The sequence below is a fragment of the Scyliorhinus canicula genome, chromosome 2 (assembly GCF_902713615.1).
Source record: "Scyliorhinus canicula chromosome 2, sScyCan1.1, whole genome shotgun sequence".
Lineage (NCBI taxonomy): Eukaryota > Metazoa > Chordata > Chondrichthyes > Carcharhiniformes > Scyliorhinidae > Scyliorhinus > Scyliorhinus canicula.
In genome coordinates, this window is record NC_052147.1 from 195,663,317 (window position 1) to 195,680,587 (window position 17,271).

The 17,271-nt window shown below is 48.0% G+C and overlaps 1 protein-coding gene across 2 annotated transcripts in view; it reads left to right on the top strand.

Annotated features, from left to right (window-relative positions):
- The window catches only part of ccdc141 (coiled-coil domain containing 141), a 272,222-nt gene that overhangs the window by 50,441 nt on the left and 204,510 nt on the right, over positions 1–17,271 (top strand). For both annotated transcript variants that reach the window (XM_038789287.1, XM_038789288.1), the window contains exons 3-5: positions 3,587–3,778; positions 3,950–4,058; positions 16,107–16,360. In XM_038789287.1, the coding sequence (XP_038645215.1) occupies positions 3,587–3,778; positions 3,950–4,058; positions 16,107–16,360 (555 nt within the window). The remainder of the gene's footprint in view (positions 1–3,586; positions 3,779–3,949; positions 4,059–16,106; positions 16,361–17,271) is intronic.

Below are 17,271 nucleotides of genomic sequence, written 5' to 3' on the forward strand. Positions count from 1 at the left end.
TAGTCGACCGGTACGGGCTGTGGGCCACTTTCCCGTACCTAGACAATGTCGCCATCTGCGGCCACGATCAGCGTGGCCATGATGCCAACCGTGCCAAATTTCTCCGCACCGCCACTCTCCCAAAACTCACCTATAACAAGGAGAAGTGCATATTCAGCACGAACCGCTTAGCCATCCTTGGCTATGTGGTCCAGGACGGAGTTCTGGGGCCCGTCCCCGACTGCATGCGCCTCCTCGTGGAACTTCCCATTCCCCACTGCCCCAAGGCCCTCAAACGCTGCCTAGGATTCTTTTCTTACTACGCCCAGTGGGTCCCACACTATGCGGACAAGGCCCGCCCACTCATCCAGTCCACTCTTTTCCCCCTGACGGCCGAGGCTCAACAGGCCTTGAACCGTATTAGGGCCTACACTGCCAAGGCTGCGATGCACGCAGTCAATGAGACGTTACCCTTTCAAGTGGAGAGCGACGCATCAGACATCGCTCTAGCCGCCACCCTCAACCAGGCAGCAGGTCCGTGGCATTCTTTTCACGAACTCTTCATGCCTCCGAAATTCGACACTCCTCCGTAGAAAAAAGGCCCAGGCCATCGTTGAAGCTGTGCAGCATTGGAGGCATTACCTGGCTGGCAGGAGATTCACTCTCCTCACTGACCAACGGTCAGTAGCCTTCATGTTTAACAACACACAGCGGGGCAAGATCAAAAATGATAAAATCTTGCGGAGGATCGAGCTCTCCACCTACAACTACGAGATTTTGTATCGCCCCGGAAAGCTCAACAAGCCCCCGATGCCCTTTCCCGAGGTACAGGTGGACAGCGCACAGGTGGACCGCCTCCGGACTCGGCACAGCAACCTTTGTCACCCGGGAGTCACACGTTTATACCACTTCATCAAGGCCCGCAATCTGCCCTACTCCGTCGAGGAAGTACGGGCAATCACCAGAGACTGCCAGTTCTGTGCGGAGTGCAAACCGCACTTCTACCACCCAGACCACACGTGCCTGGTGAAGGCCTCCCACCCCTTTGAACGCCTCAGCATGGATTTCAAAGGGTCCCTCCCCTCCACCGACCATAACATGTATTTCCTCAGTGTGGTCGATGAGTACTCCAGATTCCCCTTCGCCATCCCATGCCCCGACATGACGTTGATGTGTTGGGTATGCTGGGTCTGCGAGGACTGCGTTTACCATAGCAGTGAGAGAGACAGGCTACCAACACTTGTAGAAGTACAACTCTATTTTATTGAACTATGAGCTGTTAAACGTACTTGCACTGTGGGTTGACACTATGTTGAGTTGACTGGAGACCTGAGGCTAATCTGACCAGACTATCCTGCTGGCACATGGTGGATGTTCGTGTTGCTGATGACGGGCTCTGGCTGTCTCAGAGGCTGCATCCCGAGAGAGCGGGAAAACTAGTGTTCTCTGGCTTTATAGTGGCCGTGTCCTGTCTGGTGATTGGCTGCTGTGTTCTGTGTGTTAATTGGTCATTCAGTGTGTCAGTCAGTGTCTGTCTATGCACCATCATATACTTGTGTGTATATTATGACAGACGTCTGCCACCGACATCAAAGCCCTCAACACCATCTTCGCTCTGTTCGGCTTCCCCGCCTACATCCACAGTGACAGGGGATCCTCATTCATGAGTGATGAGCTGTGTCAGTTCCTGCTCCAGCAGGATGACCAGCTATAACCTCCGGGGAAACGGGCAGATGGGAAGGGAGAACGGGACGGTCTGGAGGGCCGTCCAGCTGGCCCTATGGTCCAGACATCTCCCGGCCTCCCGCTGGCAGGAGATCCTCCCCAATGGACTGCACTCCATTCGGTCACTCCTATACACTGCGACTAACGACACCCCCCATAAACTTCTCTTTGCCTCCCCAGGAAGTCCACATCCGGGGTGTCGCTCCCGACTTGGCTCGCAGTTCCAGGTCCCGCAGTCCTCCGTGAGCACGTACGACTCCACAAGGCGGACTCGTTGGTTGAAAGGGTGCAGTTACTCCACGCTAACCCCCAGTATGCCTATGTAGCGTACCCCGACGGTCGCCAGGATACTGTCTCCCTCAGGGACCTGGCACCAGCAGGTTCCCCCCCACGCACACCCTTCAGTGTGTCATCCTCCTCTCCCCCGACGCACCCAGCAGCAACCCCCCCGGGACCATCAGTCCTCCCCCTGGCCACGCCCGAGGATGAGGGGGATTTCAGCACGCTCCCGGAGTCACTGAGGACCAAACCGACACCAGAATCGCCGCCAACACTGCGTCGCTCCCAATGTCCGATCAAGGCCCCGAACCAGCTAAACCTGTAATTGGTTTGGAACTGTTAAAGCACCATGTACTGGACTCCAAATTTTTTTTTGCCTCTGTATATTAAAACTTGTTCTGCATATAGTTCTCCGCCACCCCTGCCGGACTCAATTTTAACAGGGGGTGAATGTGGTCATTATCACTGTTGTATATATTAGGAGAGGTGTGGCAAGGCCCTGTACTACATGTACGGGGGTAGTCCCTGCATGCTGCTCCGCCCAGTAGGCGGAGTATAAATATGTGTGCTCCCCGCACAGCAGCCATTTCGCCAGCTGCTGTAGGAGGCCACACATCTTAGTGTAATAAAGCCTCAGCTGTATTCAACTCTCGTCTTTGTGCAATTGATCGTGCATCACAAGTATATCATTGTGTGTTATTGATAAACAGTAATTGTTCAACAATGCAAGTCTCTGGATCACTTCATGAAACAATATGCAACAGGGGAATAGATAGACTAGACAGTCAGAGACTTTTTCCCCGGGTTCGATTCTGGCTTGGGTTACTGTCTGTGTGGAGTCTGCACTTCCTCCCTGTGTGTGCGTGGGTTTCCTCCGGGTACTCCGGTTTCCTCCCACGGTCCAAGGATGTGCAGGTTGGGTGGATTGGCCATGATAAATTGCCCTTAGTGTCCAAAATTCTATGATCTATGATTAACCTAGGACAAAAGTTCGGCACAACATCGTGGGCCGAAGGGCCTGTTCTGTGCTGTATTTCTCTATCTATCTCTATTACAATGCGCACAAACAACAATAGGCCTCTTAACAACTCAGGCACTTAATTCTCAAGGTGCTCGCATTTCCCCACCATGTTCTTCCCCTGTTTATTTGATGCCTGTATTGAACATGTTTATATTCTTCCTCCCATTCTCCTTTTGTTCTCTGTCCTTCTTACTTCCCTGAATCCACCTCGTCCTCTGACTTTTCTGTCCCTTTATCCCTTCTTTCTCCTCTCTCTAACCACACTCCAGCTGAATTATAAGACTGTTGAAATGAGTACTGAAACAGCAGGAATTAGTAAGTACCTGTGAATTAATAGCCATTTTCACAAGTAAAGTTCAGTGATCTCCCTGAATCAATTGCCCCAGTCACCAGCTATCATTGTTAACAGAAGATATTCAAAACAATTAGCAGAACTGGCTGTGGAAAAAGTAAGATGTTGAAATTGTTTTCATTTTAAACAGATTATCAAATAAGCTTTGATGAAGTGACTCCTGTCTTAATTTGCTTAAACAGTTAATTTGAGTATCCAGGAAACTTTTACATTGTTGTTCTCTGTAATAGGCACGTGAAGGTGGTGTTAGGGATTTGCTGCTTGAAGCTGACCGAACAGCAGAGGCGAATAAAAACCAGAGCCAGTTGTATGAGGAGATGGGAAAAACTCTGGGGGACAATTGGACAACTCTCAACCAACTGCTTGAAAATCGAAAGACAGTTTTAAAAACGGCCTCCGAGTTCTTCGATCAAGCTTTAGAGGTTGGTAATCAATAAAGGAGAAGTGATTATAATACCCAAAGAGCGATTTAACTTAATCTTGGAATTAACATATGATGTTAGATGAAAGTAAATGTTGATAGTGTGTCATGATCTCTCAATTGATATGGTAGTTTTATAGTTAATTCTGTTAAAAAAAACTATATTTTTTAGTTTGCGATAAAAATTGATGAAGCTGAAGATTTTCTGAATAGTGCGCAGATATTTGAGGACATGGGATCCTTAAAGCAACTTCTTCATCACCATCAACATCTTAAGAAAGGTAAGTAGTTGAATTAAATATATCTTGAATATTTGTAACTGGGAGGGAGAATAGGAAGATACCCGCAATGTTTTAGCCTGACTTACTGACTCACCTTTAATGATTAAGTTCGGACAGTGTACTACATACAGTTAAGTGAAACAAAAACTATTGAGATTTACACTATAGCTGTAGTATTGGTACAAAATTGTCTTATTTCATACCACCATCACACTTATATGTAATTGCAGTTTGAATTAAGATTCAGACTCTAACCGGACATTAGAGTAAAGTAGAAACTCCTTGAAGAGGAGATAAGTCTCACTCCGTTTCATTTCTGAATCAATTTGGGCCTTCACGTCTACACTACATAAGTTTATTGCTGATCTTCTATTCAACAATCCTTTCACCCTACCTTGGCCATTACCATGTCATTTTACATCAGTAAGTGTGATCTTGAGCCTTCCAATTTCCAGTCTTCTCACTTCTGTTTCTGAGCAAGGTATTGATGCTCCAGACCAGCACTGAACCAGAACCAATTGACTGATTGTGTGATGAAGGAGTAGTCATTTTCTCTCCTATGTAGGTTTGAGCATGCAAAATAATAAATGTGTCTGAGGAGAAAAATAATTTGGTAATTTAGGCAGTAGTTCAGCAGTAGGAATAAATGTCACATTACATTGGAATTCAATTGCAACTTTTGTGTTTGGGTGTGCAGCTGAATTGCCAAGTCGAGGAAAAGTGCAGCTGACAGCTGCTTTCACAGGTGAAGGAAATTTGGAGCAGCTGAGGGTCAATAAAAAGATGATGCAATGTTTTAGTTTTTCGGAAGGCTATACAAGCATTCTGTTTTTACTGCAGAAATCTATTTACCACCTTAATGATGTGAATATGCCAATTATTGATTAATTTTCATCAGCAGCAAGCCAAGCATCAAGGCCTTGGCTATGATGGCACCCTGCTCCTGACATTTCAGCTTCAGTACTGAACATGAGTAAAAGGTGACAGCCAGAGAGAGGAGAGATTAAGCCGACTGAGCTACATCGTAAGAAATTATTGGACTTGGAACCGAACTGCCATTTAAAATCCCGGCATTGATTACATGGGGGGTATAGCAGCGTGCCCCTTTAAGGGGGTGAGTGTCTGGAGGGTTTTACGACCCCAATCTGCCAACGGGGCAGGAGTACGGGTTCCCTGTTAGTTAGGAGTTTGGAGTCTTGGAACATTGGAGCCTTTGTTTCAACCTCTGCACAAGTTTCTTACTTGAATAAATCGTTCATTTGTTAATCCGTCGGATGTCGCCCGTCTGTCAGGATATTACGTGGGGGAATGAGGATCAACTGCAGTGCGTTCCTGCTGTTACAAAAATCGGGAGAGCAGACCTCATATGAAAACTTTTCCATCAAAGCAAACTTGTTTCAGTCTGTGAGTGACAATGCCCCCTTTTGGTAAACTAGAAACATTTGACCTCACAATGGAACAATGGGTGCTATATGTAGAGCGTCTCCGTTACTTTTTCAAGGCAAATGAAATCCGGAGGGGGGGGGGGGGGGGGGGGGGGGGTGTTAGGAAAAGCAGCAGCTAATTCTCCTAATGGCCTGCAGGGCTCCCACTTTCAGCCTAATTATGAATTTGATGTTTCCAGATACCCTCAACGATAAAACATTCGAGGAGCTGGTGGACTTAGTGAAGGGTCATTACCACCTGAAGCACTCGGTAATAATGCAGCCTTACAAGTTCAATTCAACAGCAAGAGCCCTAGGCTAGATGATCAGAGTGTTCATGATGCACCTGGAACAAATAGCTAAACAGTGCAAGTTCAGGTCTACACTAAACGAATGTTGAGCGGCACGCTGGTCTGTGGTGTTACCGACACGGCCATTCAAAAATAATTGTTTGCAGAGGCAGAGATGACCATAATGAATGTCTTAGAGTGAACCCAGGCTATGGAATGTGCTGAGAGGGCAGAGTGTGCAAGCAGGGGAGGTCCACAAAGTTTGGCAAGAAGCCACTGGCAGTCTTGCACCAAGAATTAAGGTGGAGAAAGTAATGAGCAAAGAGGCTCGGGGCAGAAGAGAGTGCAGAGATATAAGCAATTCAATTTGATCTGCAGACAAGGAACTATGAAGAATGCTATCTATGTGGATGGAGGGGGTGGGGGAGGGTGCAAGATCAACCCCAGAAAAGATGTAGATTCAGGGAAACATGTAATTGAAGGGGGATACATTATGAGGAAATGGAAAGCTAGGCAGAGCCTACAGGGGGCCAGCAAAATAAAATTTCAACTCCAGTACACAGCGTTGAGAATAACCCTGAAAATGAATCTGAAGTAAACAGATTAAATAACATTAAGGTGGGCAAGACGTCCCCAATTACGATTATACTTATAGTAAATGGTCAGCCGCTTGGAATGGAGGTGGACATGGGAGGTGGACGTGGACAGCTGTAGGTGAACAAATATATTGTTCAAATACTGTTTTTTGTTCAAAAACAAATACTGGTGAAGCTTTGAGAATCTGAAATTTAGTAACGGCCCTAAGTTATCTGGACCGGTCAACTCAACTGCCCCTGGTAGTAGTAGGGGGGAAAGGGCCAAGGCTGATGAGCCGGAATTCACTCTGCCAAATTAAATTAAATTAGTTGGATATCTTTTCAATTAATGAAGGAGGCCTTTGTAACATTTTAAATAATTATCAGGTGGTTTCAAAAACAAGTGAGGGAAGACACAGGGCCATAAAGCAAAGATTTGTGTGGATCTGGAAGCCACGCCCAAATATTTCAGAGCTCAACCCTCTATGCCTTAAACAAGAAGGTTGAGTCTTGAAGGCAAGTGACTTGAAGAATGGAGTTTCCAGTGGCTACATTTAGGAGAAGGTTACTCCTATTTTGGCCACCTGATGTGCCTCTTTCTTTGATCTAATGGAATCTTTAACTTTTCTTGGAAGCTACCATTCCGTCACTTTTCCACTTGGATTTTTGTTTCTTAATAGAATCTATATTTTATGTAAATATGTAACAGATCCTTAAATGCTAGTGCTTGCCTGTCTAACATCATAACTTTTATTGGTAGCTCCTGCCATTGCCTTTGTTTTTTGGACTTTTTAACTCGGTTCCCGGGGATTTAGGTTATCAAAACTGGCTCATCTTATGGCATAAGGAATTGGTTGCAGAAAATATGTTGCAATCTATGAAGAAGGTTGGAGGCAAGAAGATTGTGGGCAGCAGGGTAGCATAGTGGGTAGCACTGTTGCTTCACAGCTCCAGGGTCCCAGGTTCGATTCCCGGCTTGGGCCACTGTCTGTGCGGAGTTTGCACGTTCTCCCTATGTCCGCATGGGTTTCTTCTGAATGCTCCGGTTTCCTCACACAAGTCCCGAGAGACATGCTGTTAGGTAATTTGGACATTGTGAATTCACCCCGTGTAACCGAACAGGTGCTGGAATGGGCGACAAGGGCATTTCACAGTAACTTCATTCCAGTGTTAATGTATGCCTACTTGTGACAATAAAGATTATTATTATACAGGGGTACTTTTTCGAAGGAGCCAGGAAACCCGCGAAGCTCAGCAGAAGGAAAGTAACCTTGGGTGTGGCAACCAACATGTTTGATAACAGTTTGTGAAGCTTTTTATTTTAAATTTAGTGTATCCAATATTTTTCTTCCCATTAAGGGACAATTTAACATGGCCAATCCACCTACCCTGCACATCTTTGGGTTGTGGGGGTGAGACCCATGCAGACACAGGGAGAACGTGTAAACTCCACACGGACAGTGACCCAGGGCCGGGATCGACCCTGGGATCTCCACGCCATGAAGCAGCAGTGCTAACCACTGCACCACCGTGCCGTCACACAAAGCATTTTTAGGAGCAGGGCAGGATGATGATGGCAATCTTTAAACTGGAAAAAACCTCAGAGGTGGTGAAGGAGCAAGGAAAGGTGCTGAAAGGTGTGGAGGCGACCTTGTCGCAGTATGGTGATCGAATCACCTCGTTGGAAGCTGAGATGTTGCTGGTGCAGGAGAGGAACAAGACTCTGAGGGCATAGGTGGATGACCTGGAGAACAAATGTCAAGGTCGAGGAGACAAAACCTCAGATTCATGGGTTTGCCGGAGGGCCTAAAGTTGATTGAGTACTTTTCTCAGATGTTTGCAAAGCTTCTGGGGCGCTGGGGTGCGACTGTCTCCTCTAGAGTTGGATTGGGCCCACCAAGTACTCCGGTGGAAACCTCAGGCGAATGAGCCGCCGTGGGCGGTGATTATTGGATTCCATATCTTTCAGGAGTAGGAGCGTGTTCCACAATGGGCCAAAGTGAATCAGTACCCGAGGTGGGAAGGAAGCATCGTAAGGATATACCAAGATGTCAGAGCAGAGCTGACGAAGCAGCGTGCAGCTTTTAATAAGACAAAGTCAGCATTATTTAGGAGTTTAGTCGGGTCTGGAGTGGTGTACCCGCCGATTCAGTCGAAAGATCATTTTTTTAATATGTTGGAGAAGATGGAGGCTTTTGTCAAGGAGCATGGACTTGGACTTGATTGAATGGATTTGATTTGGACTTCAATGGGGACAGTTGGGAGAGGTTAGTTTGAGATGTGTTGTAGTTTGTATCTGTTGTTTGGGATTGAGGGGGCTATGGGGGTTGTCGGCAGATAGTGGTCAAGGTAACAATATGGAGAATATATGCTCCCTGGAGGGAGTTTAGGTATTATAAGTGTGTTGGACTTTGGTTACCCTTCTGAAGCTGGGATGCACTGGAGAGTGTAATTTTTCTTTGTTCGTTGAGCATTCACCCTGGGTAAGGAGTTACCTTTGCTAGCTGTAAAGTTTAAACTAGTGAATGGGAGTGAGGTGGGGAAGGGGGGTTAGCGGAGGGTGTGTGGAGAGGAGAAGTAATTTCTCTGGGGAGACTTTTTCAGGTTTATGGCGGGGGGGGGGGGGCAAAGGGGGTTTAGGAATCTGACTGGGACTAAGGGCTTCTTTTTATCTTGTCTTAGGGGCTGGGTTGGTTGCTGTCTTGGGTGGGTCATGGGCTGAGGCCTACCGGAGGTGGTGACCTTTGTCTTCTACCTTTGGGAATTGGTCGCAGTCAGTGGTTGGGGGGGGGTTATGAATTGGTTTTTTTAAAGGGTAGGTGTTTTCAAATGGTATTTTGTTTGTATGGATTTGTTTATTGTGTTTTATAAATTGAAAACTTCAATAAAAATATTGTTTTAAAAAGTGACAAGAATTAGGTATTATCAAACCTGTACATTTTTCGGAGTGGGTGGCTCCAATCATGCCAGTGGTAAAGCCAGATGGAATAATTAGAATATGCAGGGCTACAAAGTAACTGTGAATGGAGTAAGCAAGTTGGACCAGTACCCAATCCCAGGAATTGAAGATTTAAACACCAACTCAGCAGGAGGTTTAATTTGCACTAAATTTGATACGAGTCATGTGTACCAACATATAAAATTGGACAAAACGTACAGGGAATTTGTTGCCATAAAAACCAACAAAGGCTTGTACCAGGATATACCCAGTTACTCTTCAGAGTCTCATCTGCCTGTGTGATATTCTAATGCATGATGGGAAGTTTTACTACAGGACCTACATAAGGTGGTTGTCTATCTAGACAATGTACTAATTACCGGAGAGTCTGAAGAGGGGCACCTAGGAAATCTCGAAGGAGTCTTAATGTAATGACCTCCAATTAGCATTATTGGTTGGCCAATTGGAGTACGAGCTCCCTCAATGATAGCTCATTGAGGGGGCCCATATAAGCACCTGTGTAGGCTTTGTGATCCAGTCTTAAGTTGACTGGAATGCTAGCAGCACTGTTGGAGCAGCTCTTGTATATAGTTATTGGCAATAAATATTGGTGTGGTGACGGGACTCCTGCCTCCTGTGGATTATTACACTTAACGAGATTTAAGACAGCCAGAGTAAGACTGAAATGAGAAAAGTATACCTTCGAAGCTTAGGTAGTAACAAACAAGATCCGGGGTAGAGTACAAAGGGCTACACTCTATGGATTAGAAGATCAAAACAATTAAAGATGCAATGGCCCCCAAAAATAGGTTGTAATTGAAATCCTTTTTAGAAATGGTAAACCATTACGGTAGATTTATTCCCAATCTTTCCATGATGTTGGAAAAAGTATTAAAAAAAGACCTTTAAACAGGTTAAATTATCCTTATAATCATCCACTCTCTTGGCCCAATTTGACTTACCAAAAGAGAAAACCCTTGGACGGGATCCTCCCCTACCCGGCGGGGTGGGGGTACAAGCGCTGAGGAGTGGCATGAACCACTCCGGCGTCGGGCCGCCCGGAAGGTGCGGAATCCTCCATACCTTCAGGGGCTAGGCCGGCCCCGGAGTGGTTCGCGCTGTGCCGGCCGGCGGGGAAGGGGCTTGGCGTCACACCATCTGGCGCCGAAGGGCCTCCGCCGGCCGGCGCGAGTTGGCGCATGCGCGGGAGCATTAGCATGTGCTGGCATCATCCCAGCGCATCCACAGGAGGGATTCATCTCTGCATCGGCCATCGCGGAGGACCCAGTGGCCGATGCGGAACAATAGAGTGGGGACACATCCCCATGGCCAGATCTCCCCGCATGCCCTGGAGGACCCCGGAGACCACCCGTGCCGCCAGGTCCCGCTAGTAAGGACGTAATCTAATTTACGCTGGCGGGAACGGCAAAACACTAGCGGCCACTCGCCCATCACGGACCGGAGAATCGCCGGGGGGGGGCTGCTGGCAGCGGCCGCCGACCAGCGCGGCGCGATTCCCACCCCCGCCAAATCCCCGGCACCGGAGAATTCGGCAGCCGATGGGGGCGAGGTTTCCCGCCGCCCGCCGGCGATTCTCCGACCCAGCGGGGGGGGGGGGGGGCTCAGAGAATTGACACGTCCCCTAGCAGAGTAGGGGTGGTTTTGACCCATAAGATGGTTCTGAATGGCCTATTGCATGTGCTTCAAAGCCTTAGACCAGTGCTGAACAAGCTTATTCCCAAATTGAAAAAGAGGGACTGGTCATGATATTTGGAGTTAAAAGTTCCACCAATACGTCTATGTACGGCATTTCATTGTTGTTACTGACTGCAAACCCCTGTTGAGGTTATTAAGGGAGAATAAGACCATTCTCCCCACAGCTTCAGCTAGAGTCCAACCTGGGCCCTAATTTTGGCAGCCTTCCGAGTACATGTTTCAATATAGGCCAGGCATCCACATTTTGAATGTGGATGCTTTGAACATTATTCCCCTACCTCAGAATATATAATCTCCACCGGTATCACAGGAGATGCTTCTTGCTTTGCGCTCCCTTGATACTTAGCCCATGTTGGTGCGGCATGTTAGATTTTGTACCAAAAAAGATTCCTTATTACCTCAGGTCAAGCACATGTTCCTTCGCAGCTGGCATTACGATAGCAGGTCTGAGCTGTTACGACCCTTTAAGATACAAAAAGGCCAATTCAGTTGCGAAGACAGGGGGCGGGATTCTCCCAGCCCCGCCCCAGGTCAGAGAATCCCCGCAACCGTGGCGCGGAAGATGGCGGAGCCCACAGGTCGCACATGGCGGGTGGCATTAACAGGGCAGTGCAGAGCCGGAAGTTGCTAAACTCTACGCCTTGGGCGGTGAGGGTCGTGGTTCAGTATCCACGGATTTCCACGGAATGGGATCTAGAGGCCAGGGAGATTTTCTGGGTAACGGGGTGTACCGTGAGGGAGCAGCGCCTTACTTTCGTGGGGTGGATGAAGCTCTCTGTGCTTCCGGAATCAAAAAGGCAGGACGTCTTGTGCCCTTTGATTTTCACCGTTGTCGTTGCGATCGCGAGATTGCGGGGCCGGTACTGGTCTAGGGTGATCGAGGCGAGCTGCGGCAGATGCAGGGAGGCCCCGGGCTGGTCAGCGGTGTTGGAGGTAGCGGCAGGCAATGAATGGCCAGACGTGCTTCCAGACGAGCAGGGGTCCTGAGGCACCGTCCAAAATGGCGCCGAAGATGGCGGCGCCCACAGGTCGCACATGGCGGGTGGCATTAAAGATGGCGGCACCCTTGGGCCGCACGTGGCCTGCGGAGAAGAAGATGGTGGCACCCAGAGGCCGAATGTGACTTGTGAGGAGGAAAATGGTGATGCCCCTGGGTCGCACGTGGGGGTGTAGAAACACTGGGCCTCGAAACAGCGGAGACTGACTGGGCCTGGCACACAGAAACAAAGTATCCCTTCTTTCCGCATCCATTGCAGGTTGTGCTCCGCGTCGGGCAGCGCTGCCGGGGGTGTTCTGCCCGCAAAAATAGCATTGGATTGGATTGGATTTGTTTATTGTCACGTGTACCGAGGTACAGTGAAAAGTATTTTTCTGCTAGCAGCTCAACAGATCATTAAGTACATGGGAAGAAAAGGGAATAAAAGAAAATACATAATAGGGCAACACAAGATATACAATATAACTATATAAGCACTGGCATCGGTTGAAGCATACAGGGGTGTAGTGTTAATGAGGTCAGTCAATAAGAGGGTCATTTAGGAGTCTGGTGACAGTGGGGAAGAAGGTTTTTTGAGTCTGTTCGTGTGTGTTCTCAGACTTCTGTATCTCCTGCCTGATGGAAGAAGTTGGAAGAGTGAGTAAGCCGGGTGGGAGGGGCCTTTGATTATGCTGCCCCCTTACCCCAGGCAGCGGGAGGTGTAGATGGAGTCAATGGATGGGAGGCAGGTTCGTGTGATGGACCGGGTGGTATTCACGACTCTCTGAAGTTTCTTGCGGTCTTGGGCCGAGCAATTGCCATACCAGGCTGTGATGCAGCCCGAGAGGATGCATCTAGGTGCATTTGGGGCCCCCAGGGTTGGCTGGCTGCCGCGTGGCACAGGTTGCGGTGAGCTGGAGTCGGTAGCTGGTGGGGCCCACGATGCCCATGAGGGTGCCGTGTGGTCGGGGGTGTACGACTGGACGTTAAGGGAGGCCACTGTTAACGATTTTGCGAGCTTCCTGGTTCCCGCAAGATCAAGCGTACCCCCTTCCAATAAGCGCAGGCGGACGTATGCAGACCTCATGCCCGTAACGAAGGCGTCTCGGATTAAAAGTTCTGTGTGCTGGACTGCTGAAACTGCCTGGCAGTCACAGATCGTCCCCAGGATGTGCAGGGTACGCCAGAAATAGTCTAGGGACTGACCGGGGAGTTGCTGTCTCGTGGACAGGAAGTGCCTGGCGTATAGTTGATGGACTGGCCGAATGTAATGTCCCTTCAGGAGCTCCATTGCTTCGGAGTAAGTGGGTGCACCCAGGATGAGAGGAAAAATGCCAGGGCTCACCCGTGAATAAAGGACTTGGAGCTTCTGTGCGTCCGAGGGTTCCGCAGCGGATGTTTGGAGGTAGCTTTCGAAGCAGGCTAGCCAGTGGTCAAAAGCGGACGTAGCATTGGCTGCTCGTGGGCTCAGCTGCAGGTGATCAGGCTTGATGCGAAGATCCATCGTTTTAAAAACCTTTGCTCAATTAATTGATGCACTATCAATTACCACAAAGATGAGAGTAGTGGAATAATCGAGGTTTTATTGAGCAAAGATGTTGTGCCTCCTGTAGCTGCTCCAGAATGGCTGCAGCACATTTATACGCCGCCTGCTGGGCGGAGCCAGCAGGCAGGGATTTACCCATGTATCTCTAGTATATGTGTCTTACCGCAATATATATGATACAGCTAGTGGTGACTACCACACACGTTTTTGAAAAAGTGTACTAAATGTCGCCCGTGTTATTTCCTGCTGGGGAGTTGGTAATTCCCGGGAAGTTGCTGCATTCGTTTTCCCCCGGGGTAGCCCAGACTTAGAAATGTTTTCAGTAGTGGGAGCTAAACTCACCAGCGAGACCGGCTCCTCCTAAGTGAGCTTGAAGGTACCCCCCCCCCCCCCAACTATGCACAATGCCATTCTTTCCCCCCCCCCAACTCCTCCAAGTGAGCACACCCCATTATGCGGTTACTGAAGGCTCCCCTTTCAGAATCCCCTCCTTCACTCCCCCTCCCAACCTTCATGGCACCCCTTTGCCCCCACATTCTTCATAACCCTCCATCATCCCCTTTCATGGGAATGGCCCCCTCGGGCCCCGCCTCTTGGCATTGCCATGGTATCAGCTTGGCACAGCCACCTGGCATCTGGGCACTGCCTACCTGGTGCCCTGGCAGTATCAACATGGCACCCTGCCAAACTGCTGCCAAGGTGCGCAGCTGCCAAGGGGCATGCCAGGATGCTGCCCTGCCCATCCACAGCCACCCAGGGGGCTCCAATGGCCGAGACCGCGTAGGAGACCAGTACTAATCGGCGTTTGGTTGAGGCATTGTTGGTGAGGCTGGCAACACCCAGGCACCAAGTGAATGAGGCCGCAAACAGGCTGCTCATATTTAAATGAGCTTAATGTATGATTATCTGGATCATACCCTGTGTAGGCGTGATCCAGGTCGAGTTCGACTCACTGGGAAGCCTGATTTGGGCCTCAACCGCGATGCTCCCAGCATAATGAGATCGCTGCTGGGTATAACGCGATGTGAAAAAAGCACTATGTATTTCAAAATTTTCGGGGAGATGATGGCTAAACAAAACAAACTGAAAAGTCACCATGATTCAAATAAAGTTGAAGGAATATTTGTGGTGGGGGATTTAGCTTATGCGAAGAATTTCGATGCTGGCCCCAATTCAGTCCAGGGAAAGGTCGTGACCAAAACAGATCCAGTATCATACAAAATGAAAGTACAAGGGAGAAGTTTGAAAAAGCACTTGGACCATTTAAGGAAAAGAGAATTGTGATGTGTTATCTGTGTTGGATTAACACTTACTGCAATTCGATGCAGTATCACTTGAAAACATGCTTCCAACACTGTAGATAGTTCAACGCTGCTTTATTGAACTTGCCAAATAATGTACATAGTTCACTGTGAGTCGACACTCTATCAATCTAAGCTTGCTAACCTTGGTCTGGCTTGCCCAGACTTGCCCTGTGCCATGTGTAGTAGGTGCTGACTGTACATTGCACCCTGACTGTTGCTACAGCTATCACCAGTACGAAGAGACCGAGCCTTCCTGCCTCGTGTGTCTTATACTGGTAATGTACCCTGTAGTGTCCTGCCTGGTGATTGGTTCCTGTGTGTGTCCATCACTGCCTGTCTGTATCTCATTATTAACATGAGTGCATATTATGACAAACTGCACTCCGAACTATTGGGACAATCTGGATTTGAATGACAGTAATGCCGCAGCCAGCGCATAGAAGACAAACCCAGTATTGTTTCAAGGGGAACTGAGGAAACTACCTGTATGAATACACCTTCAACTCTTGAGAGTCAGCCCTTTGAGGGCCAAGCACCTGTCAGTGAATTGCGCCACTCTCAAAGAAGTCCCTTGACTGACTGAGCCTGTAAGAGAGTGTTTTGAGAGACACTGTTGTAAATAGTTCCCTTGTTACTTGAGAATGCTCAACAGGGACTGAAAGATGTGGTAGCGTACCCCTTTAAAGGGGCGAGGCTATGGAGGGTCACGTGGCACAATCAGCCAATGGGGCCAGGGAGCACTAATCCTGGGGGTGGAGTGCGGGTTTCCAGTCAGTTTTGAGTTTGGCGTCTTGGAACGTGGCAGATTTTATCTCACTCTCTGATCGTAGTTTCTTAGTTTGACAAAATGTTCATTTGTTAATCCATCTGGTGGCCACCCTTCTGTCAGGATATTACAAGAGCATGGCAAATGATTACCATCCTCACCATAGAAATATATGTTTTGACCACTTAAAGCCAAACGTTAATGGTGGTAGAAATGCAATTAAGCGTACTTCATTCCCTTTTTGAACTATAAGTGACATTAAGAGAAAAATAGAAAAAGATGAGCAAATTATCTGATAGAATAGGGAAAAATGAGATGGAATAAGCGATTTTCAAAATTGAGGAAAGGATGATCAGAGGAATGCACACTAAGCATTTTTCAATTTTTATTCAACATTTTCTCTAAGCAATCATCTAGTAAAATGACCTATTTCAGGAAGTTATATAAATTATTTTCTATTTTGTGTGAAAGTTGAATTGTAACCTGATTCTGAGAAGTTTACTTTTGTTTCAGTCCTTTTAACAAACTCAATGGCTCTTCTAAATAAAAGTCAAGAAATCCTCACTTTAATCAAAGAGTTCAAAGTATCTGGACCGAAAATCAATTCTGAGCTAATACATGGAGCTCAAAGCAGCTGTGTAAAGGTCGAGAGTCTGATGGAACTGCTGCAGGACAGGAGGAGACAATTGGAGGACCAGTCCCATCGCCAGAGGCTGGACCTGGAGCAAATTCTGCGGATCTATCAGTGGGACCAACAAGTAGATGAAGTAAGTGCCAAATCTATATTATTAGCAGCACACTACAAATTTGACTGTGAAATAATAAAGTGCTTGCTTAGGGACAGAGTTATTTTTTTTGTACAAAAACAATTGGTTCCGTGTATGTTACTTGTAACGGTTTGCTTTTGAAGAATGCATAATAGTGTCAAAATAAAGACAGTGACCAAGAGTAGCCTTCAATTACATATAATACATGGAGATATCACAGAATGGACAGCAATGCCAATTCAAGTCCTAAGAATTAATTTTTTAAAAATCCACTGTCATAAAATCAGTGGGAACTGAATTGAATCCAGACTTCGATTCGACCGATGAAAAGCTACGTGCTGCAGCCAGCAGGAAAACCGATGTGTTTCCCACTGGCAGCGCTATCGGGTTTTATTCAATGGCACTTGGAAACTTTTTTGGAGGGAGTGGGTTTTGCACTGGGCTTGAGAGGGAGGGGGCCTAAACTCGCTGACCGATCCCCGCTCCTCAGCGGTCGTGGCATAATTTTTAAAGGGCGCCCCAATCTCAGAGTAACACTGCAGACCCTGCAATCTCTGTCAAGCCCCCCACCCCCTGAATTTCTGAAAAGACCCCTGCCCCGAATTGCTGGCAAATGCCCCCCCCCCCAGTTGCCTGCAAGGTACCCCCTAATCACTGGCAAGGCCGCCCCCACCCCCAAGTGAGCAAAACCCCGTTGTAGGCTTGCCAAATGCTCCCCCTTTCAGGGGCTCCCCTTCAGTCAACCCCCACCCCCCAAGGCACCCACCATCAGTTACCCCCTCCAAGCCCCCCTTCTTTCTGCCTTTAGGCCCTGCCACTTGGCAGTACTTCCCTGGTTCCGTGGACCCCGGGGGTGGGGGGGGGGGGGGGCACTGGAGTGAGTACCATCTCTACACTTACCTCCAGGGTGC